Raw genomic sequence first — 24378 nt, 5'->3', positions numbered from 1 at the left:
ACTTGCCAATAGCAGCAATTTTAACAGCAGATTAGAATCGCTCAATTCCTTCATAAACTACCAGTCTCTGTGCAGTTCACTCCCAAGTAAATCTATTTGAAATGTATGTGTCCTAGGAATACATTTTCTGCATCAATTTACAAATCTAAGGACTGACCAAAGCTCTTTGGCAGAGAAGTTTTCATGGATCATAACATTGGCTCTTACATGCAAATATTGACTTGTCACAAAAAAAACCCCAAAAACAAAAACATCACACTTTTTACATTGAAAAATTATAATTACTTGAATATTTGAGACCTACTCAATGCACAGACCAGCCCAAGAATTGGCTGCGTGTGTCTGTTCACCAAAGGAGTGATCTAACACATACTAAAGTCAAGGCGAGCACTTCAATAAACTTTGGATTAGACTCCAAGGGGCAGATTTTCAAAAACAGCTCAACACTCACAATCAGAGCCAGATTTTATGAAGAGCTCAACTCCAATAACTAGCCAGATTCCAAAAGTACACACCACTTTGGATGTTGAGTTCTATACTATCCTCCTTTGAAAAATCTCACCTCAACTATGAATGCTGAGAGCCCCTGGAAATTTGTCCCTGGTTATTCCCTCTCCCACCCCCCACCAATGTCAAACATAATTTGGTCATAACAAAATGGAAAATCACATCAAATCAGATTGCCCGCCCACAAAGAGTTCAACAAGCCTTTTACTACTGATGCAACACATCATTTGCTTTAATGGTAAGGAGAGTTATGCCCAGGTTTAAAAGAATGTACTGCAAGAATACACCCATGCAATACTACATGATAATTCATTGTTCCAAGTTGCTGAGATCCTTTTCACAGTATCTACTCAATTTTCTTCGTTACAATTTGAAATAGGTCAAATCTGTTTATTAAAATGGTCAAGGTATTACTTGAGTGTATTTATAATAAAATGCATGTATATAGCATTTGAAATTATTTTTTTAACCTAGTTCCCTTTATATAAGGCATAAAAAGATGCTGAAGCTTTTCCAGTGACCTTAGAATTTGGTAGGCTTTAAGCTGTATTGCACTTTGTACAGACAAGAAAACTTCTTGATTAGAGAAACTCCATGTTTGTTTTTTATGCTCTGATGGCAAGTGGTTTTCAGCTATCCAGCCAAACAGTCTTGAGGACAAAAATTAGAAGCAATTAATTCTGTTCATTCTAATTATATCGTGGCAATATATTAATAGAAGTTATGCACTTTGCCCTTTAAATCAACATACCATAAAATTTACTGTAATAGGGAGCTCTCCATTTATAATTAATTTCAGAGTATACTGCTTAAAAGGTGTAAGTGCACAATTTCTAATTTATTACCACAATCTGATTGGGAAAATGACGAATGAACACAAGTTGCTTCAACTCTTTCTTTTCTCCCTCCCCTCCTTCCAGGACATTGTTTACTCTGCTAAAGGGAAACCAAAATACAGGCAGTTCAGACAGAGCTGAAAAACGCAGGAGTCTGTATGCCTCCTTCACATGTGAACATGTAGGGGGCCTCCACCTGCACATTTCTTCATTTCCATTAAGAAGGGGACTCGGGTGCCTGTGAATAGCATTAGCCACCATTACACCTTTCCGAGTCCCCTCTGGGTCTGTTTTCTGAATGAGATAAACACATACATGACAAATACTTGTTTTTACGAAGTATTATTGTTTATTGTTCAATTTTTTGTAACCTCAATAAATTAAATGTATGAGGATAGATAAAATGCAATAATGATTTGTTTGGCAAAATGCATACTATCTTGAAACTACAGTATATCAGTGTGTGTCAAAACAAGACATACTGGTTTCTCCAATGTAGGTCAGTGGTTGATGTAACAATTTAACTTCAGACAATTTATAAACAAAATGCTTAATTTCTGAATATACAAACATACAAGTGATTCCAACACTGTTTTCCAAGTAACACACAGTAGCAACAAACTAAGACATTTTCCTCAAATAAATGTTTGCTGATGAAGGAATGTAGTACTCAACCGATAAATCCCTACCATACAGCACATGGGATTCCCATGATTTGTGTTTTTACACCACCCTTCAGTTGAGGACACTTTATTTAAAATGTTAAATCCAGCATAAGTGAAAATTTGTAAAAGCTAGTTTGACCAATGAAGCTCAAATGAAGATTTAACAAAAGTATATTTATTTTTCTTTAATTAATTTTTTCCCAGTACCTTATGATTGTAGCCAAGTATTTACATTTCTTAGAAGTTCTCTGCATATTTCAGTAACAAGAGTCTGAAGTTTTCAAGATACCCCTTCTATTTGGACTGACAATTTTAACGGTCAGGAAAACTGTTTCTTTGAGTTTGACAATGTACATTATACATAATTCAGGGCTTAAACTTATGTTTTTTAGCTTTCAGTAGGAAAGCATTTCTCCTAATGGTCTCTTTTTCTAAAAATCAAACACAGCTTCTCCCTCCATGAAATGAACTTCTAAATACAGGATTCTGTTATTAATCCATCAATCACACTTGTATGTTTCTACTGACAAGGTTTGCCCTTTTGTTTTCAATAACATTTCCTAAGAGGTTCTGTTAGTAAAAAGAAAGAGGTCCATCCTGCTTTCAAGAATATAGCATTACATCAGACCATTCTTCTATTAGTAGATGAAGGGCCAGGCCAGCTTATGATTTGTTAAATGCTAACAGGGAAAGAAAATGAAAACTCTGTTTTTAATTAATTTTTAAATCCCAGGAAGTCATTGTAAGTAATTTTAAAACAGGCTGATTCATTAGTTGTACTAATTCCAAAATAAATATGACCATTTATTCTTTAACATGGTGATTTCACTTATTCCAAAACCACCCAGTAGATATTAGCAGCTCCCAACACGATCTCTGGGAATAATCCGTAGTTCTGAACCATGCTTTAGGAAAACATTTCCTAAACAAAAAAAGAGAAAATTGGTCACCTATAGGTTAAATACACATATGTGTTATCAATAAGAGCTCTTCAAGGAAATCAGTTACCAAAAGGTGTAAGTATGATATTAGGAACAATAATATCATCATGTTTCAGTTTTCAATTACAAAGTCAGAATGTCTCTTACGCATGAGAAACTGACTGTGTACTTTATAACATTTTCCAGTTCCTCTCACATACGCACAGTCTAATGAACACTTTTGCAATTTAAAACAAAAAAGCCAGGCACAAGGTTACATATTAAGCTCATTAGTTAACAATATAAATTAATAGTTTCACCATGATTTTAAACATAACATCAAAAATTCAAGGAAAGAATAAAAAGCAAAGATATTGCAAATACAATATGCTTTCAAGGCCTCCCAGCATTATGTACAGCCTGCTATGGCTGCTTTATTCATACCATATACTGTGCACGGTACTGAGTTTTTAACGATGTAGATCAAGTAGTACAGTCTAGCTGGCTGTCACAAAAATTAAACAAAGTGCTCAAAACCGAACACCCTTGCCCTGCCCCACCCCAGAGGCCCCGCCCCAGGACACTCCATCTCCCCCTTCCTCCATTGCTCGCTCTCCCCCACCCTCACTCACTTGCTTGTTTTCACCAGGCTGGGGCAGAGGGATGGGGTGCGTGAGTGGAGGGGGGCTCTGGCTGGGGGTGCAGGCTCTGGGGTAGAGGCAGAAATGAGTGGCTCAGTGTGTGGGAGGGTGCACCTGCGTGAGGCACGGGTTGGAGTATGGAGGGGGGGTGAGGGCTCCAGCTGGGAGGGTGGGCTCCGGGTTTGGAGTGCGGGAGGGGGCTCAGGGCTGGGAGTTGGAGTGCGGGAAGGGGTATGGGCTCCAGGAGGGAATTTGGGTGCAGGAAGGAATTCTGAGCTGGGGCAAGGGGTTGGGGTGCAGCAGGGGGTGCGGGCTCTGGGAAGGAGTTTGGGTGTGGGAGGGGGCTCAGAGCTGGGGCAGGTTCCCGGCCAGTGGGAACTGCAGAGCCGGCGCTCGGGATGGGGACAGCACACGGAGCCCCTGCGGCCACCTCTATGCCTAGAAGTCGGAGGGGCATGCCAAATGCTTCCTGGGAGCTGTGCGGAGCCAGCCCCTCGCCAACCGGATTTTTAACAGCCTGGTAAACAGTGCTGACCAATGCCGCCAGGGTCCCTTTTTGACCGGGTGTTCCAGTCGAAAACCGGACACCTGGCAACCCTAACATCACTGACACATACTCCCAACCTTAACTAGCTCAACATAATTTTTTGTTTGAATATAAATGTACTATCTTTCTTGAATAACAATGAAGCAGGAAAAGTCAGTTCCTCACTCATTAGCTTGTGTTTTCAAGAACTTTTTTCACAGGTGTCTAATGCATTGAATCTTCTTACAGGTTTTTAAAGTTCTCCAAGCCTAAGGTGATCTTACTATGTATTTATATACAGGTACACATCTCTTGGTGGAGGTACAGGGGCACAAGATGCCCTTAAACTCTGTACCAGCTACCCACATCACGGGAAGCAACACAAAGAGAGAAGCAGGTTCAGCAGAGTTGCTACTTCCACCGTTTTCTAGAGGTGCAATGAAGGCGGTCAGGGGGAGAGTAGGTGGAATCTTGGCTCTGCTCTTTCCCACACACCCAAATGAACCTTGGCGTTGCAGTACATCAGGGAGATTCCACAGCACTGGGTATAGACTTGATACAGTTTAGGCCAATCTGGAGCAGCCAGGAGGCTGGAAAGTAGATTTTCAACTCCTCCATACTACTGTTTCTTACACTGGACGGTTTGTAATATCAAAACATAGTCCTAAATTAAATGTTACCCATTCTGTGCTCTATGAACCTCAAAGCAGTCAAACATCATTAAAATCAGATTTCCTTCAAAATTTTCTTCCCTAGTGTCAACATATGTTATAGGTGACTACCTGTTCACAGGTATTTGCATATCAGGGAATAAAGCCTCAAATGAAAAAAGCTTTCTTGATTGGATGTTTAACCTCTCAAATGTGAATGTCAACCAAAGTGTCTGCTAGAGATGGCGATTAAAATATACATCTAAAACCAAAAATTAGAAAGCGATAAGTCATCTTGATATCCTGGTTTGTAAATAGAGCTACGAAAAGTGTGTGTGTATGTGCACGCGTGTGTAAAAAGAGAGCGGGCAAAGTTTGACTACTTCTATATTTGGTTGGAAGGGGGGAGGAGGAGGAGAATGTGAAAATTTAGTCAAAACTTTTTCCATTTTTTTTCTTTTAAAACATTATGACCAGCTCAAACTGTAAATGAAAAGAAGAAAGAAATCTAGTGGAGCCTTAAGAAATATTTATTTCAGTGGTTAGAAGTTGAAAGAATCATCTCTCTACATCTCTGCAGCAGTTCTTTTTAATCTCTTTCCTGAGCAGGACATTGAAGAGAAAAACAGACTCACTCCTCTACTTTTATGTATTATACTAAAAATGTATCTTCTAGCCCTGTCAGCGGTTCCTCATCTCTGCCTCTGAAAACAGAAAATTATATACTATTTTAAAATTTCCTCCTCCTTAATTCCTTCCTTCTCCTTCTCTCTCAGTCAGCTGTATTGTACGGGCAGCAAAATGAAGACCACTTTCCAATATCTTAACAACCTGCAGACACTTCAGAGATCAGGAATTTAGTAAATTTCACTTTAATGCTCACACATACAATAGGACAGGTTGGAACAATGCATCAGGAAAGCCAAAGTAGGGAGGGAGAATAAAACAGAGAATAATGGTTGGACAGGGAATGACACAGACCACCACCACAAGGTTGGAGGTGGAAAGAATATGAGATACCATGAGAAAGTAAAATGAGAGTGAAGGGGGAGTAATTGATAAAGGGACATAAAGGGTGGTGGTAGTGATGGTGGTGGAGAAATGAGACCACACAGGAAATGAAAGAAAAACAGAGAAAACAAGAGTAAGAGTAAGAGCTGAGAGTAATGACAGGTTTCAGAGTAGCAGCCGTGTTAGTCTGTATTCGCAAAAAGAAAAGGAGGACTTGTGGCACCTTAGAGACTAACCAATTTATTTGAGCATGAGCTTTCGTGAGCTACAGCTCACTTATCCGATGAAGTGAGCTGTAGCTCACGAAAGCTCATGCTCAAATAAATTGGTTAGTCTCTAAGGTGCCACAAGTACTCCTTCTCTTTTAGCTGAGAGTAAGTCCACCTTTTAGGAAGCACTGTCCAATCCTTAGGTAGCTGTTCCAATCCAATGATAACACAAAACACACAGGTACACTGAGACTGCGAACTACTAGTGTGACTGAGCAAACCAAACCTAGCTTCTGTAGAACCTTAACCACAATTTAAATGGATAGCAGGCCTATACTGCAGGTAGTGACAGGCTTTTCAGGAAGATAAAGCAGTTTTAAGTAAAAATATCTAACATTTAGGGAGTATTTCCTGTACAAATTTCAATTCTATTCCCCCAAAAAATCTACCTACATGTGACAAATATCTAAGGCACTTATCCCTTGGTACTTATGTGTGAAAATATGCCTGTTACAAGTTCTCTCCCAGAAGCCTCAACATCACTTCTGCTAAGTGCTTGCTTTTATGACAGAGATCAAAATCTTTAACACTTGTCCAAGTTATCACTACAGTGGAGCAACATTTATCTGTTTCCCTTGAAGTTAAACTAAGGGACACTTTAGGCACAGTGATGGCGATTTACAACATTCCATTTGTCCAGCCTAATGAGGGCTGGCAGATCCACGCACTTGGAGTGTCCTGCCACAAGCATATACTTTTAAGAGGTTTGCCAGGAGCATATACTGCTAAAGCACAAAAAAGCCAAAAGATTTTATACGGCTATTGTATTATTTTATGCTACTCACAAAGCCAAAGCACAACAAAGGAAACATGAAAATATAGCAGATTATATCCAAACACATTAGGGCTTGAACAATGAATCTGATACCCTGACGACTAAACACTCTAATCTGGATGAAATGTACTTGTGCCACTACAAACCACACACAAGCTGTACAAATGTTGTTTAAACAGGCCCACATTTACCCCCATTCACACACCACTCACTCCTGCCCCTTTCTCCCTGCCTCTACCATTAATGCAACAGTGTTTTCTTTATAAAGGTACGGCATGCTTGCTCCCAAACCAGAGCGTCTTCCAAATGGAAATCTGTATGGGAGTTAATGCTGGTTGGATTGCTTTAACTCCTGCTCTGCATCTTTTACTTCTCCCTCCCAAAATGGAGGTAACTCACAGTCAATGTGGGGAAAGAGGAGAGATTATATTTTGGCAGAATAACATTACTGTTGTTGGGGTGGGGAGACAGGGGAATGGCACGGAAGGACTGTGTCTTCTCATGGAATGACTGAGATCTGCAGGGATAACATTAAATTTTTTCCAATAGATCCTCACGTTCTGAGGTTTCTAAAGACTGAAACAATTGCTCTATCAAATGAGATTTTAAAGCACCAAAAGCATCTTAAATGAAAATATTAAAAACACGAGTTCTTGTATATCGGTAAGTACATGATTACTCCTGAGGGCATTCTGAGCTGAAACAATAAAAATCCTGCACCAAAAAATTAAAAGTCTGAGCACAATATTTTAAAATTCTGCAAATTTTATTTGTCAAATAAACGTGGAGGCTTGAGCATGGCACCGGGGAGCACAGGCCACTGGCTGCACAGAGGTGGGAGATGGGGGAGCCACTCCCTGTACAGGCATCCTTCCCTCTGCAGCTGAGGAGTGATGGGTGCAGAAAGCGGGGGGATGGGGGAATTTGCAGAGCTTCCTGCAGTTGGGGGAGAAATCTGGAGGTGGGGGTGGGGGTCTGACCCAGCCCCAGATGCTGTGGAAGGCAAGAGGAAATCCCGTTGTCCCTAGTCCAGCCAGGACTAGCAGCTGAGCCCAGCACAGGGTACGGAGCTGGGTCTTCCCCAGCCCTGCCTCCTGCACCACAGCGATTTACCTCTCTGCCAGCTGCCCTGGACACCTGAAACATACTCCTGGGGAGGATCGCAATACCGCGCTTGTGGCTTCCCTTTGTTTCCCCATCAGAAAGTCATTTTTCTGTGGGGAAGCAAAGAAATCTGTGTGGAAAATAAATTCGAGCATGCGCAGTGGCATAAAATTCCCCCAGGAGTAGTACATGATACCATGTCTACTGATAACCAGCTTTGTCATAAGTCATCTAGGTTTACGTATGACCCATGACAACTAAAGCATGGGGCACTAAATACCAGTGAATGTGCAGAACCTACTGCTGGTGAAGACTTTCAACACTTTCAGAAGGGCAATGTGCCAGCATTGCTTAGCAGCATCGGTACATATTTAAGAAACCGTCACCTGACGCTGACAATCTGGCTTCCGATCACCCTGCGTCTAATCTTCCTTTTGCAGCTAAGAATCATGAGAAGATTGTGGTGAGAACTCTCGGTACCTAGATGCCTCTTATTTATTTGACTCATGTCAATTACGATATTGCTCTTGTAACATTCCGAGATGACTTTCTAGTGGTGATGGATGAAGTTCAAGTATCCATACTGCATTATCAGATTTATCATCTGCCTTAGATTCTCTAAGATTCTATCTTGTTCTCATAAGAACAGCCATACTGGGTCAGATCAAAGGTCCATCTAGCCCAGTGTCCTGTCCATCTAGCCCAGTGGCCAATGCCAGGTGCCCCAGAGGGAATGAACAGAACAGGTAATCAAGTGATCCATCCCGTCGCCCATTCTCAGCTTCTGGCAAACAGAGGCTAGGGACACTCAAAGAATGGGATTGCATCCCAGCTCATCTTGGCTAATAGCCATTGATGAACCTATCCTCCATGAATTGATCTAGTTTTTTGGGTTTTTTTAACTCTGTTATAATCTGGGCCTTCACAACATCCTCTGGCAAAGAGTTCCACTAGTTGACTGTATTTTCTGTGAAGAAATGCTTCCTTTTGTTTTAAACCTGCTGCATATTAATTTCATTTGGTCTAGTAAGGAGTAAATAACATTTCCTTATTTACTTTCTCCACACCAGTCATGAATTTATAGACTTTTATCATATTCCGCCTTAGTCGTCTCTTTTCCAAGCTGAAAAGTCCCAGTCTTATTAATCTCTCCTCCTTCTCATTCAGTGTACATATGAGGATGTTAGTGGACTATACCCTGATTCAGCAAGGTGCTGAAGTCCTTTGTGGGACTGGGCCTTAGTGGGAAATAAAGAGTTGTTGTATTTCAAATGTGCCGAAAACACCCAGCTTCATTTTTCTCTCTTTTGATCCTGAGTGGTTGTGTGTCTACCACAACGTTTGGTGGAGACTAGGACACAGATGAGTTATATCTGGCTGAGGCTCATTCCAGATAAGAAGGAGATGATATTGGTAGGCTCGGTAAAGCAATCAGAAGATTTTGGCAAAAGTCACAAAAGTCTTTCCAAAGTGGACCTTGCCAACATAAATCGTGCCTTTGTCACTTGGAGACTAGACTACTGCAATGTTCTCTTAAGGTTAAACCTTAAATTTATTTGTAAGGTAAGCTAGGGCAGAATGCAGCAGCCTGCTTTGTAAACAGAGCGTCTTTCCATGCACATACCCAATCAAGCCTCCAAAATCTGCACTGGCTGCCTGTGTGTTTCTGGGTACAGTTTAAGATGTTGATTTTAAAATGACTTCAAACCTTCCTATTTGAGAGACCACCTCTCTCTCTGTGGCACATTGCCGCAGTTGAGATCAGAAGACATCCTTTAACTGGATCCCCCTCGACATGAGTGAGAGGAGACTGCTGGCAGGAATGTTTCCCTTTCCTTTGGAATGTTTCTCTCACCCAGTCCAAAGTAGCTTTAACCAGTTGACCTTCAGGGCACACTGCTAAATCTATTTAGAAAGGCTGCAGAAGTAGTAAATATTGCTGTGTGATGTACAGGGTAAGTTAAAGGTTGTTGTTTTTTCCCTGCATGGTTATTTAGTATTATATTATGGGGTTGCTATTTCTTTTTCATTATCATATTAAGTATTTATGCGAATATTCGCTGGAATATTAGCTAGGCACCTACTGTTTCACAGATCTAAATAAACAAAATATTGAGCAATAATTATATGATCTTAATGTTTGACATGAGGCTTTGGATGCAGTTTTCAGCCACTGTTTAGTACTTCTGGATCCCTATTTGAAAAGCTGTTAAAAATTGGATAAACTAGATGAGAACATAAGTCATTCACTGTGGTGCATCGTAACTGAATAAAAAATAATTTTATTTTTTTTTAATTGGACTTCACAAATAACTACTTACCTGCTGTCTGTGCAGGGTTTATTCCTATTCCATCTAAGTTTTAAAAACAAACAAACAAACAAAAACAGTTTGATTTAGGGGCTAAAACAAAAAAAATCCAAGTATCTCGTAGCATAAACTTACAACATTAAAATGAATGAAAAATATACAAGGTTCTAAACAATATACTGTAATAATTATTAAATATCAGTCTTTATTAATTTCCTATTGCCAAAAAGTATCGCTAGTCAGCTTTATTATTTACAGTTGATGATAAAAATTTCAGCATAGTGAACCACAAGATATGCTGTAGAATAAAACCTCTCAAATAGCAATAAAATATTAATAGCAAAATCCCATGCACCAGCATTATGTATAACAGTGAGGTATTACTTTTAAAGCTCATCAGTTTGTATGCTGGTTAGGTTATAGAGAAAACCTGCTTATACTTTTCTGGAATACAGCCTAACTGAATCAACAATATAAAAACCATATTCTTACCATTTGTTATAATAGCACTTGTTGCTGCAGGAACTTTGAACTAAAGGAAACAAAAGTATGACAAATTAGTTTTAAAGACAGACAACAAAGTGGAAAATACTACAGTGAACATTCAAACTCTGTTGTAATTTTAGATGCTTAGGCCTGTATAAAGAATAATTATGGGAAAAAATTCTCTTCAGATTTTATAGGAGTATCAAAATAATAGTTTACAATCAAAGCTTATTATGCACTAAGAGGTTACATGGAACATAAAGTACACAGTGTTAAAACAGTTGATTAGATCTAATCAACTGAAAAAAAATCTGGAAATAATGTCAAAATTATGCTAATTGAAAAGTTCAAAAAATAATAATTCTGATAATACTGTAAGGAGCAGCACCAAAAATGTTGATGAAAATGAGTAACTACTAAATTGCATACATTTCTGGAACAAATATGCAATTTTGTTTTATAAGTTGCTTTAATTTAAATTGACCAAATATAGATGCCAGAACCTTCTGGAATAAAAATGGCCAAATAAAACCTTCAAACACTTATGTACATAAACAATTTCACGGAATCTACTCAAGTATCAATTCATGGGCACAAAGTTAAGCGTGTGCATAAGAATTTGCAGAACTGGAGCCTTGGTCTTTGCGTAAACGTGATTTTATTTTATTTTTTTAAAGACATGGCTATAGCAAAAATGGCTGAAATCTGAAACGTACACAGTCCTGGTATTGAGAGCTATGGTGTTTTTCAGTGCATGAGCAACTGTAAAATCATTTGTGTGCATATTTAGTAACATTTATTAAGAGCACAATGAGCGGAATCACAATGCAGAATTCCTGCTTGACTTGACTTGGGGCTGGGCAGGGATGGTCTGCTACTGAGACAATTTATGTGGGGGAATTTACAACCATTTCATAAACTGCTAACTCCTTTAAAAAAAAACAAAAACCAAAAAAACACCTGTCACAGCTGGCCAGATAGAAAATAGACTCTATTCTGCACTTCTGACCGTATTTTCAGTAAATCTTTCAAAAGTCTCTTGGATTGAAACACTCACTTCAGGCTACTTGATTTTTCTATATTAAGGTAATGCATTGAAAATAGTTAGGAATTTTGATGGACTACGATATTATTTTTATGTGGCAGTACTGTCCATAGGTCCCAGCCAGAATTGGACCCCATTGTGCTAGGTGCTGTACAAAGATATAGTAAAATACAGTTCTTGCTTCAAAGAGCTTCCAATCGAACATCCCCATCCTGTAAACACACAGGTCCATAAAGTGACTCACAAGCTTAAATCTTTGAAAGATCTGACCCAATATGCTCTGTTTCTGGACTCAAATGGTCTACCACATATTATGCTTAACATCAGGGTACAGGAGAAAATAGTAGGTGTGGACAAAGGGTTACTGTTACCAGAGAAAGTCACATTGATTCAAGCCTCCTTTTCGTTGTTTTAATCTGAGTCCTGGTATACATTTAAAATGTAGGTAAACAGACAATAATATTTGCAAATGCATCAATGACAGGAACGGTCCCAGAAGACTGGAGAAGGGCTAATGTAGTGCCCATCTTTAAAAAAGGGGAAAAGGAGAAGCCAGGGATCTGTAGACCAGTCAACCTGACCTTGATACCTGGGAAGCTAATAGAGCAATGAATAAAATGTTCAATTTGTGAATACCAGGAGCATGGACATATTAAGAACAAATCATGCCAAACCAGCTTGATTTCCTTCTTTTACAGGGTAACTGGTTTGGTGGATAGAGGGAAAGTGGTGAACATTAATATACCCAAACTTTAGCAAGGCTTTTGACACAGTCCCACATGACAGTCTAATAAGTAAGCTGGAGAAATGTGGGCTCAGAGGAACTGCCATTAAGTGGATATATAACTGGTTAAACACCACAAACAAATGTTATTCTGAATGGAATAATGTCAGATTGGAAAGAGGTCTCAAGAGGGATTAACAGGGATCTGTTCTGGGTCTGGAGCTATTTAACATCTTTATTAATGACCTGGATGTAGGACTAGAGAGCGTACTGTTCAAACTGGCAGATGGCACAAAGCTGGGGATAGAGCTAAAATTCAAAGAGATTTTGATAAATGGGAGAACTGGGCTATAGACAACAAAATGAAATTCAACCAAAGACAAATGTACGGTGCTACAATTAGAGATGAAATACCAAATGCACAAATACAGAATAGGGGATAACCGACTTGGCAGCAGCACTGCTGTAAAGGATCTGGAAGTTGTGGTGGATCACAACCACAACATAAACCAATAATGCGATGCAGTTGCAAAATACAGAGGCATTGCATGCAAGTCACGGGAAGTGATAGTACCGCTCTACTCGGTGCTGCTTAGGCCTCAGCTGGAGTCCTGTGTCCAATTTTGGCCACCTATGTATAGAAAGGATATGGAGAAGCTGGAAAGGATCCAGAGGCAAGCGATAAAGATGATCAGAAGGATGGAATGCAAGCCATATGAGCAAAGGCTGAAGGAACTGGGTATGTTTAGTTTGGAAAAGAGGAGATTAAGACTGGGACATGACAGCGGTCTTCAAATAGTTGAAAGGCTGCCATAAAAAAAGTTGTTCTCTCTTGCCACAGAGGGCAGGACAAGTGGCAATGGGTTCAAGCTATAGCAGATTTAGATTACATCTCAGGGAAAGACTTCCAAACTGTAAGAACAGTAGGACAATGGAACAGACTGCCTAGGGAGGTCATGGAAGCTCCTTCACTGGATGTTTTCAAAAAGGAGGCTGGATAACCATCATTCTCGGATGGTTTAGACACAACAAATCCTGCATCTTGGCAAGGGATTAGACTAGATGACCCTTGCGGTCCCTTCTAACCCTATGGCTCTATGACTCTCTAGCTCTCCCGTCGACATAAAAAACCACCTCAACGAGCAGTGAAAGCTATGTTGGCGGGAAAAGCTCTCCCACCAACAAAGTGCTGTGAACACTACCACTCATGCCGGCAAAACTTATGTCACTCAGGGAAGTGTTATTTTCACACCCCTGAGCGACATAAGTTTTGCTGACATAAGCGGTAGTGTAGACATGGCCCAAGTCTATGACATCTGGGATGAAAGGGGAAAGCAGCAGTAATCAGTGCTTATAGGGCTCCCAATGTTACTCATTATTTGCTAATATTCCAAGGAACCGCTGAATTCATGCACCAACTGTATGTAACGGAAAGGATACCGCTGGCTATCCCCAAAGAGCAACTGAGCATCCATCCTCTTACATCTCCTATATGACTGGTCTGTATACGCACCATCTCCAGTGAATGACTGAACATGCTTCCTTCCAGCCCAAGGCTACAGAGAAGCTGGACTTTCCCTGTAATGGCTGCTAGAGGTTGCAGTGTGGCTTGGCACTGGAACTGAGAGCAAGAAACCTCTCTGTCCTGTGCTCTCAGTGACACCTCTGTTGGCACTCAGCCAGTAAGAAGGTGGAAACTGCCAAATTCAAAAGCAGAGTAGACACAAGGAGGACTTGGGGAGAGAAAAGAGGAGATTTGGACAACTAGTCTGACAAGACTGTGGCTGGAAGGAGAAGAGAAAACCAGAATCGTCTGAGCAAGGGAATAGGGTTGGTGGGTGTTGACTGGGAATGAAAGGGAGAGGAAGCTTGAACTGGAAGCTGTGGGGGGTGGGAAAAGGGAAGGCTTTAATTGGTTGTGTAGGAAGGAAGGGCAGTTTGGAACTGGTTGGACAAAGAGACTAGGACTGGGAACTGGGGTAGGCAGACACTGAGATAACACAACATGAAGAAGTGGGGGGAGGCTGAACAAGGAGGCTGCATCTAGGAACCAGAGTGTGTGTATTGGGGGAAGGGGAGACAGATCTGACAAGATGGGTTGTGAGGAAAGAACTTGGGTTTGCTGGGCAAAGAGACTGGGATAAGACAGCGGGGGATACAGGGACAAGGAACCAGGGAGAAGGTGGGAGACTGGGACTGGATGAAGAATGCAGGGAGGGAGAATAGAACTGGGAGCCAGTGGAAGGAGAGAGACTGGGCAAGGAGAATGGGACTGGATGTTGGGAGAGGGAGTTTGGAAGTGGGATAAGGTAGATTAGAACCATCTGGACATGGAAACTGGGACTTGAATGAGAAGCCTGAGGAGTAGAGATGGATTGGACAAGCAAGAGAAGAAGGACTGGGACAATGAGCCAGAGGTGGGGAAAAGACAGGACAGTGACATGTTGGAGGGGGAGGGGCAGGGGCATAAGGGGTCACGTTGGGGAAACAAGAAGTCTGGTCCTACTAGAGCAGACTCCCCTCCAGAGCTTGCAGTGGAACCCAAGGTTCCTATCCCAACAGTCCTCTGTTGTCTGAAAGTATGTGTGAAACCTACTGGCAAAGTGTCTCATCCCATTTACTGCTGGCCCACACAGAGGATGACAACTTACTACTACTAACAGTTACTTTGTAAGCTCAGATTGCAGAGATTTGCATGGTTGAACTATATTCATCATCCTGTTGATGAATCATTGAGTGTCCATATGATGCCACATGATGGAATTTATGTTTGTTCAGTTTGCTTGTTTAAAAAGCTATGCAATTACAAAAAAAGAAAAGGAGGACTTGTGCACCTTAGAGACTAACCAATTTATTTGAGCATAAGCTTTTGTGAGCTACAGCTCACCTCATCGGATGCATTCCTGTAGCTCACGAAAGCTTATGCTCAAATAAATTGGTTAGTCTCTAAGATGCCACAAGTCCTCCTTTTCTTTTTGCGAATACAGACTAACACGGCTGCTACACTGAAATCTATGAAATTACACACACCCGCAAAAACTATACTAAGAAAACATTATTCAGATTGCTAAATCAAGCACTTAACAGTTAGGAAATGCCTCAATTAAAGTTTCCAGTGTAACCTTAATTGAGCCCCCTTGTGCATGTGCATTACTATACAGCTTTTAATTACATGATCACATACTCTTTTTACCATCGGATCCCTGTCTCATTCAGTGCACTGGATGGACAGTGCTCAAATTAATACGAAGTATTGTATAGCTGTTCATTAATCTTTTTTATGTAAGGTGTGGCCATAGACCTCATTAAGCACACAATATTCAAACCCTGCTCTGAAGATATCTGCATGATTTTTTCTACGGCCCTCATCACTCTCATATATGAGTGCTTCATAAAATTAATTTATCTTCACCCCTGTGAGGTGACGGAGTGGAATTATCTCCATTTTACAGATGAGAGCTGAGGCACAGAGACAGTAAGGTAAAAAGTACCCATTAATTTTGGGTGCTCAAGCTGAGATGCCTAGGACTTGATTTTTGAACGTACTTAACTTTTTATACCACTTTATATATTCAAGCACAGCTCCCTTGGACGTCAACTGCAGTTGTGAGCGATCAGCATTTTTGTAAAAGAGGCCCAAGATATCAAGTTGGGCATGCAGAAAATGAGGCAAACATCATTAGTGACCACCTCTGAAAGGTTTGGTTTCAATGACTTGCATGGTAGCATCACACAGGAACTCTGTGGCAGAAGCAGAGATAGAATCCAGCTGCCTTAACCAGAAAACCATCCTTTCTCTTCTTACAGTTCCCTGTGTTATTCATTTCTTTTCAATTCCTGCAACAATTGAGGCAGGGATCCTACAGACATCAGCCTCCTTTACTACACTGCCCTGATTCATCTCCAGAACAGAAGATGTGCATTGAATGAGGGAGGGGTCCAGTAGAAAAAATAGTATGTGATCATGTAATGAAAATCTGTATCATAATGAACAGGGGGGCTAAATTAAGGTTGCACAAGCATTTTCTAACTTTTGAGTGCTTGACTTTGTAACTTGTTTTTAACAGAGCTTTTGTGTCTGAAATATGGATTTGGGGATTGATCCTGCTCCGTTAAAAGAAGCGGGAACCAGATCAAGACCTTTTTGCAGGAATGCCTATATTTCAAACTGTTGTAGGTAAATAATGTGAAGATCATATCTGATACTGTAGAAAAAGCCATCCAATTTTGCTGGACTTATGCTTTTTGAAAGCAAATACTATGTTTATCCTAGAAACGTCCACATTTGTATTCTTTGCAATATTTGTGGCAAAATAATGCTTAGGTATAAAAAGAATGGTTAAGTCTTGGTTTAAATACTTGCTTCTCAGAGTCATACCAAAAAAAAATATCATATTGCTATGGGCTGAGTTAAACGTTGTTGTTATGGGTCAGGCATAACCATCTGCTGTATATTCAGGATAAATACGAACAGGACATTGTAATCAGGTGGCTGAAACAATTAAGCTGACTCCACCCTAAACACAGGCCCATGTCTCCAGCCAAAACAAAGGCACATCCAAGCCACTCAGGAACGTGAACTATGTGGACAGGGGCTCAGCTGGACATTTAAGGGTGTGTGCGCGTGTATGTGCACATGCGAGGGTGAGAAGCAACACAGAGAGACCGAAGCAGCAAGAAAGTCAAAAGTAACAGAAGTGCTGGTAATGTGGCCCTGATGGAAAGCTAAGAAAGAAAACTATGTGGGCACAGAGTGCTGGTGGCAAAGCAGGTATGGAAGTACAAGTAACGAAACTGTCTCCTGCTGTTTGATTCCTATTGTATTCAGGAAAACAGGACTTTATGTATAATTTTTGTAAACAAACGAGATTGCATCAAAGAAAATACCTGTTTCTGTCATCAATTTCTCCTCCTACCTGCAACACCCCAAATTCAGCTAACAGCTCAGTCAAAAGGGGTAACAATATTAAAAGGTATAGTATTAAAAACATAACTCATATGAAACCTGTATTTAAGGATTGATAACATCTTAATAAACTGAACAAAATATCTACATATTTCAGATGGCATGCCTACTAAAAACATAATTTAGAAATCATTTAGTTCTCTGCTTCTAGAAACACATTGTAAACTATGCTTTTTTAAAATTCTAAACCAGCACTTGCATGTTTATTCTGACGGGCTACGGATATTCTGTATGTTATCTTAAAAAATTCCCTTCACAGTAAATGAATGATTCATCTATTCAAATGACTGAGTTAACATTAAACTAAGTGGTTCAAGGAGTATAGTCCATTTATAAAGCCAGAAACCAGGTCTTGTTCTTTTCAGTGCCAAATACATGCAGTACCTGTGGTCTGAATTAAAAATTAAATTACCCCTCTCCTCTTCCCCAAAGAATGTAACTAATAAGCAATGAAGCAAAGTCTTTTTATTCTATATTTGTATAGCACGTAGCACACTGGGGTCTTGGGTTCATGACTAGAGCTCGCTGACCCTATTGTAGTACAAATAAATATTATAAATAACAATAATAACCAAAGACAATGCAGTATTTTTAAAAGTGATCATTTCATTATTTCCTCCTCCCCTCAATAGATCCTTGTACCAGTGTGTGAAAGAGTTAAATATCATCATATTGTATTATAGGTGGCTTCCAAAAAAACCCCTATAAAAATATCAAAACTTATCTTTTAAAAATAAAATGTTTTCTTCTGTGTGCGCTAAGTGGATTTATATAACTGAACTCTAATGATATGTGGGGTACAAGAGCCCACTACAACAATTGTTCTTCATTTTCCCTCTAAGCCTCCTGAAAACAGCTGTAATTATCCCTCTAGGTTGTAAACCTACACAAAGGGGATGATTCAAAGCCCACTGATGTCAACAGAAAGACTCCCGTTGATTTCAAAAGGCATGATCCAAAGTACATAAATACACACTAGTTGCAACTGTATGTTGTTTAATGGGACCATTTTAATAACTAATACTTTCCTAACATGGCTGTTTTTAAAGCATGGGCTTCTAGTGTACACAAAAGCCTTTGAAATGGAAAAGACCTATAAAAGTCTGGTCTACACTTAAAAGTTTTACTGGCATAGCCATTTTGATTAAGAGTGTGTGTTTAAAAAAAAAAATCACACCCCTCACCAATATAGCTAAGCTGACAAAAGCCCTACTTTGGATGCAGTTATACCATCAAAAAAGTTGTTTTGCCAGTATAGCTTATTTTGTTTGGGGAACTGGTATAAGCCAGGGGTTGGTAATCTTTGGCACCCGGCCCGCCAGGGTAAAGCCACTGGCGGGCCGGGACAGTTTGTTTATCTGGCGCGTCTGCAGGTACGGAGCCCTGCAGCTCCCACCGACCGGGGTTCACCATTCCCGGTCAATGGGAGCTGTGGGAAGCAGTGGCTAGCACATCCCTTTGGCTTTATTCTGGTGGGCCGGGTGCCAAAGGTTGCCGACCTCTGGTATAAGCTATACTGGCAAAAGCACGCTTTGGTGATGCAAATTGCATCTCCAGTAAGAGGATCTTCCTGAACAGCTATACTGGCAAACCCTTTCTAATATGGAATGGCCTATGTCATCAAATCCATTCCCTCTGCCAATACATTATTATTTCTTCTAGTACATGTTCCAAGGAGTAAAGTGGGATTGTACTTGAGTGGCTAGTCTGAGCCACTGCAGCCATACTGTTATTTTTAGCCATTTTTATCCCTCTAACCAAGGCACAGAGAGAGAATAAGGGTTTGACTACATAGGAAAGGTTTACCAGTTAGTCTACACAGGGAGTTATACTGGTATAACTATATTAGTGTAAGGTTATGACTACACTGCCCATGTTACAGCGACGTGGGCAATGTAGTCAAGCTTTATTGCCAGGGAAGAGCTCTCCTGGTGATAAAAAATAACTACCCCGAATGAGGGGTGGTAGCTTTAACGGTGGGACCATGGCTCCTGGTGATAAAGCGCTGTCTATACCGGTGCTTTTCAGCCCTACAACTTTTGTTGCCATGGGGTGTGTTTTTTCACACCCCGAACGACTAAAGTTTTAGCACTGAAAGTAACAGTGTAGACACAGCCTAAATTCACGTCTTACTTTATACTTGTATAAACTTTCCTACAATGACAAGCCAACAGTAACTCGCTCAAGATCACACAGGAAGTTTGTGACAAAGCAAAGAACTGAACCTGGGGCTCCCAAATCCTAACCTGGCACCCTAACCTCTGGACCATCCTTCTTCTCTACTCCTCCTTGGAGTTTATACCCTTCAAATACTTATAAGCTATGCCTCCACCTTAGTCATCACTTGGCAATTTACACACATTTCTCCGGCTCTTTCTTCACATTTATCCCTCCAGCCCCTTCATCATTTTTACTTTCTCTGAAATCCCTCCAAACTATCACTTTCCCTTGAGTAAGAAAAAGGTCAAAATATCATAATATTCCAGGTGTAGATTCACCAAAGCGAAGTAGAGACGCACCATTTCCCCACTGAACTGTGATGTGGCACTTCCTCATATGCAGCCCAAAACAAATTTTAATGTGTTACAGCAAAAAAGCCAACGACATTTTTGTTGTCCACAGTCATTACTGCTTACCAGGTTTCTCTCTTTCATTAATTTAATGTTTACTTCCTATTTTCTATCTCTACATATTTTTAAATCATACACATTTTACACCCATGTAATACGTTATGGATCAGATATCACTTTTTATTACTTTAAAAAAGAATAATTATGTAACTGCCTTGATGAAATTCCAATGAGCTTTTTCAATAAAAGCAAACTTCCAACATGAATCATTCTAGACCCAGCTATCTATAATTTCACACAAAAATTTACACGAGTCTTGTAATTTAACTCTTTCGTTATTGATGTAAACATTGTCACAATTCAACACTTACTTCTTCTGCAGCAAACTTCAAGACAGCTGTGAAAGGTGTATTTTCAGGCACACTTAACCTGAAACAAAGAAGAGTTAATAGAAAATATGATTTCTAGACCAAATTAGAGACTAATTCCAATGGTTCTAAAGTTATTGATTATAATTTCACTGAAATCAATGGTAGTGCCCAATGATAAGGGCCTAAAACACAGAAAGAAGACTAGTACATTGCAAAAAAAAACCAAAAACTGAAGTTTTTATTTTTAAATAAATTATTACAGGCATTCCAGAAGAAGTGATGTCAACATGTTTACCACATAAGAATTGTGGAAGACTTCCCAGTATCTACTCTCCATACCTTTTTGAGTGTGTGAGATTACATATTCAGCTTTCCCCTACCAACAGCCTGATCTTGCAAATACTTACTATGGGGCATGGTGTTTAATACCATGAGTAGTACCACTGATTTAATGATAAGACTTCAAAAACCATATTGTGGTACCAACATGATGAGCAATATGGCCAGTTACGAACTCAGGGCTTTAGTGAAGACGCTACTACACCGAGGGAAGAGCTTCTCTTGTAGGCATAGTTAATCCACCCCTGCAAGAGACAATAGCTACGTCAATGGAAGGGCATTGTCTACACTGGGGTTTAGGTCGGTATAACTATATCGCTCAGAGGCATGCATTTTTTACATCGCTGAATGACGTAGTTATACTGATGTAAGTTTGTAGTGTAGACCTGGCCTCAGTGCTACATCATACAGATTAATGAGGAGTCCTGTGCGTCATTCCAGCCCACAGTGATGATACCTAGATAAATAGACCAGGAGCAGTAGAAAGCTATATACCATCTATAAAGAACACGTCTGTTTGATGGGAAAGAAGATAAGCACTACCCTTTTCTGCATCTGTAAAGTACTGTCCAGGTGACAGTAATAAAACAATTTAAATTCAGCCAGATCAGAACCAAGTATCATTGAACCACACCCTAATTCTGCACATTTTTAAACTTTATCTAGTTATAAGGAATACCACTCATTTTAAACCATATATTAATTATTATTACTTAGGCTATATCTACACTACAAGGTTAAGTCAATGTATAGCCACTATTGAAATTAAACCGCTGTTGCATGTCCACACTATGCTCCTTGTATCAGCGGAATGCATCCAAAGTAGCAGCTCTTACATTGATGCAGAAAGCAGTACACCGAGGGTGGCTATCTCACTGGGTAATTGACCACAGGGTGTTTTGGAAAGAGTTTGCAATGCCTCATGGTGGCAAGTTCAGCATCACATGATGCAGGTTTCACTGACCCATCATTCCATGGGCATCCTACTAGATTTCCAGCTGCTGTTCAACTGCCCTGGTAATCTGTGAACCAGCCATCTGTGTCAGAAAGCATGGAACCCGCACTGCTCTTCAGTATCGTGCTGTGTGTTATGAACACAAGGCTATAAGAGAAGCTCAACAGGGGAGGAGAGGCACAATTCACCATCACCCTGACTCCAGCCCCCTCCTTGTAGAAGAAACATGTCTTCAGCTCTGCACCAGAGGTGACTATTTGCCTCCCATGTCTTCTGCTGAGTTTTACACAGCACTGCTGTGTGTGTGTCCTATCGTAGCCCTTCCCCATACCCCTCGATGCTCCAAGCAAGTTCCTGCAGCTGGACTGGAGCTGTGCCTGCACAGCCTCCTCTCTCCACAGACCCAGGAAATCCACCACCTTCAGACAGGAGCGTGTTTGCTGTGTGGAGCTGGCATGCTCAGCTGGGAAGTTGCTATGAGAGCTCGCCACATCGAGCAAGAGCAAGTTCAAAACTTCCCAGGGCTTTAACAGGGGTGGAGTGTTCACCTGTGTACCTGGCTGCAGGGAAGCGGAGTTCAAAACGATGACCAGAACGGTCACAGTGGACATTGTGGGATACCTCCTGGAGGCCACTTATGGTGACGTAAGCAACACACTGTTTACACTGACACTGTGTTGCTCTAACTAGGTCTCTCTAAGCTTTAAGTCTCTCGTTGAGGTGGTTTTATTATGTAGGCGTAGCAGGCAAGTTAAAGTGGCAGGAGCACTGCAGTGTGTACACCTCCATAGTTAGTTTGACATAAGCTGCCTTATGTCGACAAAACTGTGTAGTGTAAACATGGCCTTAGTAAACTACACAAAAACATCAATTACAAATAACTGTGCAACAAATCAGTCCCATAAGAATACCATTTCCATCCGTACTACACTTGAAACTAACGTTCTTGAAAGCACAGACAAAGCAGCAGATGTGGAGCAGTGCCCACATGGAATGAAACTGAAGCTATAGGCACGGGGCAATACCCACATGGAAAGAGAAGGAGGCTGAAGTGGCACAAGCACTCACTCTCATGTGCTTTGCTGGCTTGTTCTTGTTCACATGCTTAGGGTCGAACTGACTGCCCTATATGGGGTTGGGAAAGAATGCTACTCTGAAACCCCCCAGATCAGTGAACCTAGGGAGTTTTCACATTCCTGTGCAGCATGGGGTATGGGTCACTTCCCGAGATTACCTGCGTATATCTCAATCAATTTTCTGCCATTGCAGGGCCCTCTGGCATCAGTGCACTTCAGTCCCTCCTGTTCTTTGCCTGTGGCATAGAACAATCTAGTCTCCTGTGGGCTGCGATACTTTGATCTAATTTCAGTTGTTGGGTTTAGTGTGTGGTGCTGGTGAACTATGCTCTACAGAAAATCAGACTACATGATCTGGTGGTCTCGTCTATCCTTAAACTCTGTGACTATAGGCATGAGGCAGCTTCTATGTGGACAAAGAAGTATGTGGGAGGGAGCAGTGCTCATGGGTCTAGGGGCAGTGCCTGTAGGCAAGATGGGTGGGTTGGGGGCACAGCTGAGGGAGGCTTGCAGACAGTATCAGTGGGCGGGGGTGGATCAGTGTCTGGAGGTAGTGTCTGTGGGCACGGCGGTGACCAGGAGCATAGTGTCCATGGGCAGGGAGAGAGAGTTGGAGGGGCAATACCCATGACTGGGGAGGGTCGATGGCAAGGGGGTTGGTGTGAGGGGGCCGTGCCCATTGGCGTGGGAGGAGCTGGTGTGGGGAGGCAGTACCTGTGGTCAGGGTGATTGTGGGGCTGGAGTGGGGAGGGAGGCGGTGCCCGTGGACAAGACACAGGAGGTGGCAGCAGGGAGGTCAGTGGCAAGAGGCTGGCATAGGGGGCAGTGCCGCGGGGCAGGGTGGGGGCTGGCATACAGGGGTCAGTGCCTAGGGGTGAGGCAGCTGGGGGGGATGTTGCCAGCGTTTGGCGGCGGGGGGGTGGGGGGTAGAAGGGGGCTGGTGTAGAGGACAGTGCCCAGGGGCGGGGTGGCTGGGGGCATAGGGTGTGGGGGGTGCCCATGGGCCAGGGAGGGGGGACAGTGCCCGTGCAGTGGTGCCCATGGGAGGACGGGCAGTAGGTGCGGGGGAAGTAGATGTGGCAGCGCATGCGCACAAGGCATGAGGCGGCGGCGGCGGGGGGGGGGGGTTACTCACACTTTGTAGGGCAGCCGCGGGTCCGAGGTCAGCGTGATTTTGAAGCTGACTTTCGACCTGGGGAGGCAGAGGACAGAGCGTTAGAGCCGGCGGGGCAGGGGGAGGCCGCGGCGGATGGCGGAGCCGGGGGGGGGGTGTCCGTGTCACTCACATGATCCGGTCCGGGCCCAGGAACCGCCGCCACCGCCCCCAGGCACACGTCAGCCGCCGCTGCGCCGGCCGGCCGGCCGGGGGGGTCCTTCGCCTCCGCTTCCGCCCCGCCCGAGCTGCCCGGCCGCCGCCTGAACAAAACCGCCACGGAGCAAGCGGGACCCTGAGCCGGCGGGGGCGGGGCCAGGGCGCGGGTCCTCGTCAGGCAGCGGCGGGGGCAGCCACTCTGGGTCCTGCCGCTGTGAGGCGCGGCGAGGCCCGGGGCCTGGCTCCGCCCCCTGAGCCCACCCGCTCCCCGACTCCCGCGGTGGCCCGGGCGCCCGGTGCGCAGAGAGCGGGGGCGGCGGG

At 42.2% G+C, this 24378-nt stretch overlaps 1 protein-coding gene across 1 annotated transcript; it reads right to left on the bottom strand.

Annotated features, from left to right (window-relative positions):
• Window positions 1-1669: 1669 nt before the first annotated feature.
• Window positions 1670-24178, bottom strand: UFM1 (ubiquitin fold modifier 1). Its single transcript, XM_084625330.1, has 6 exons — window positions 24032-24178; window positions 23881-23937; window positions 20376-20433; window positions 10706-10745; window positions 10226-10258; window positions 1670-2930 (listed from the first exon to the last, which is right to left on the bottom strand). Coding segments are annotated over exons 1-6 (258 nt in total). The 5' UTR covers window positions 24034-24178; the 3' UTR covers window positions 1670-2862.
• Window positions 24179-24378: the final 200 nt, after the last annotated feature.

This window comes from Lepidochelys olivacea, assembly GCF_965140295.1.
Source record: "Lepidochelys olivacea isolate rLepOli2 genome assembly, chromosome: 1".
Taxonomy (NCBI): domain Eukaryota; kingdom Metazoa; phylum Chordata; order Testudines; family Cheloniidae; genus Lepidochelys; species Lepidochelys olivacea.
The sequence above is the reverse complement of the archived record's forward strand: the minus strand, read 5'-3'. Positions and strand labels throughout refer to the sequence as shown.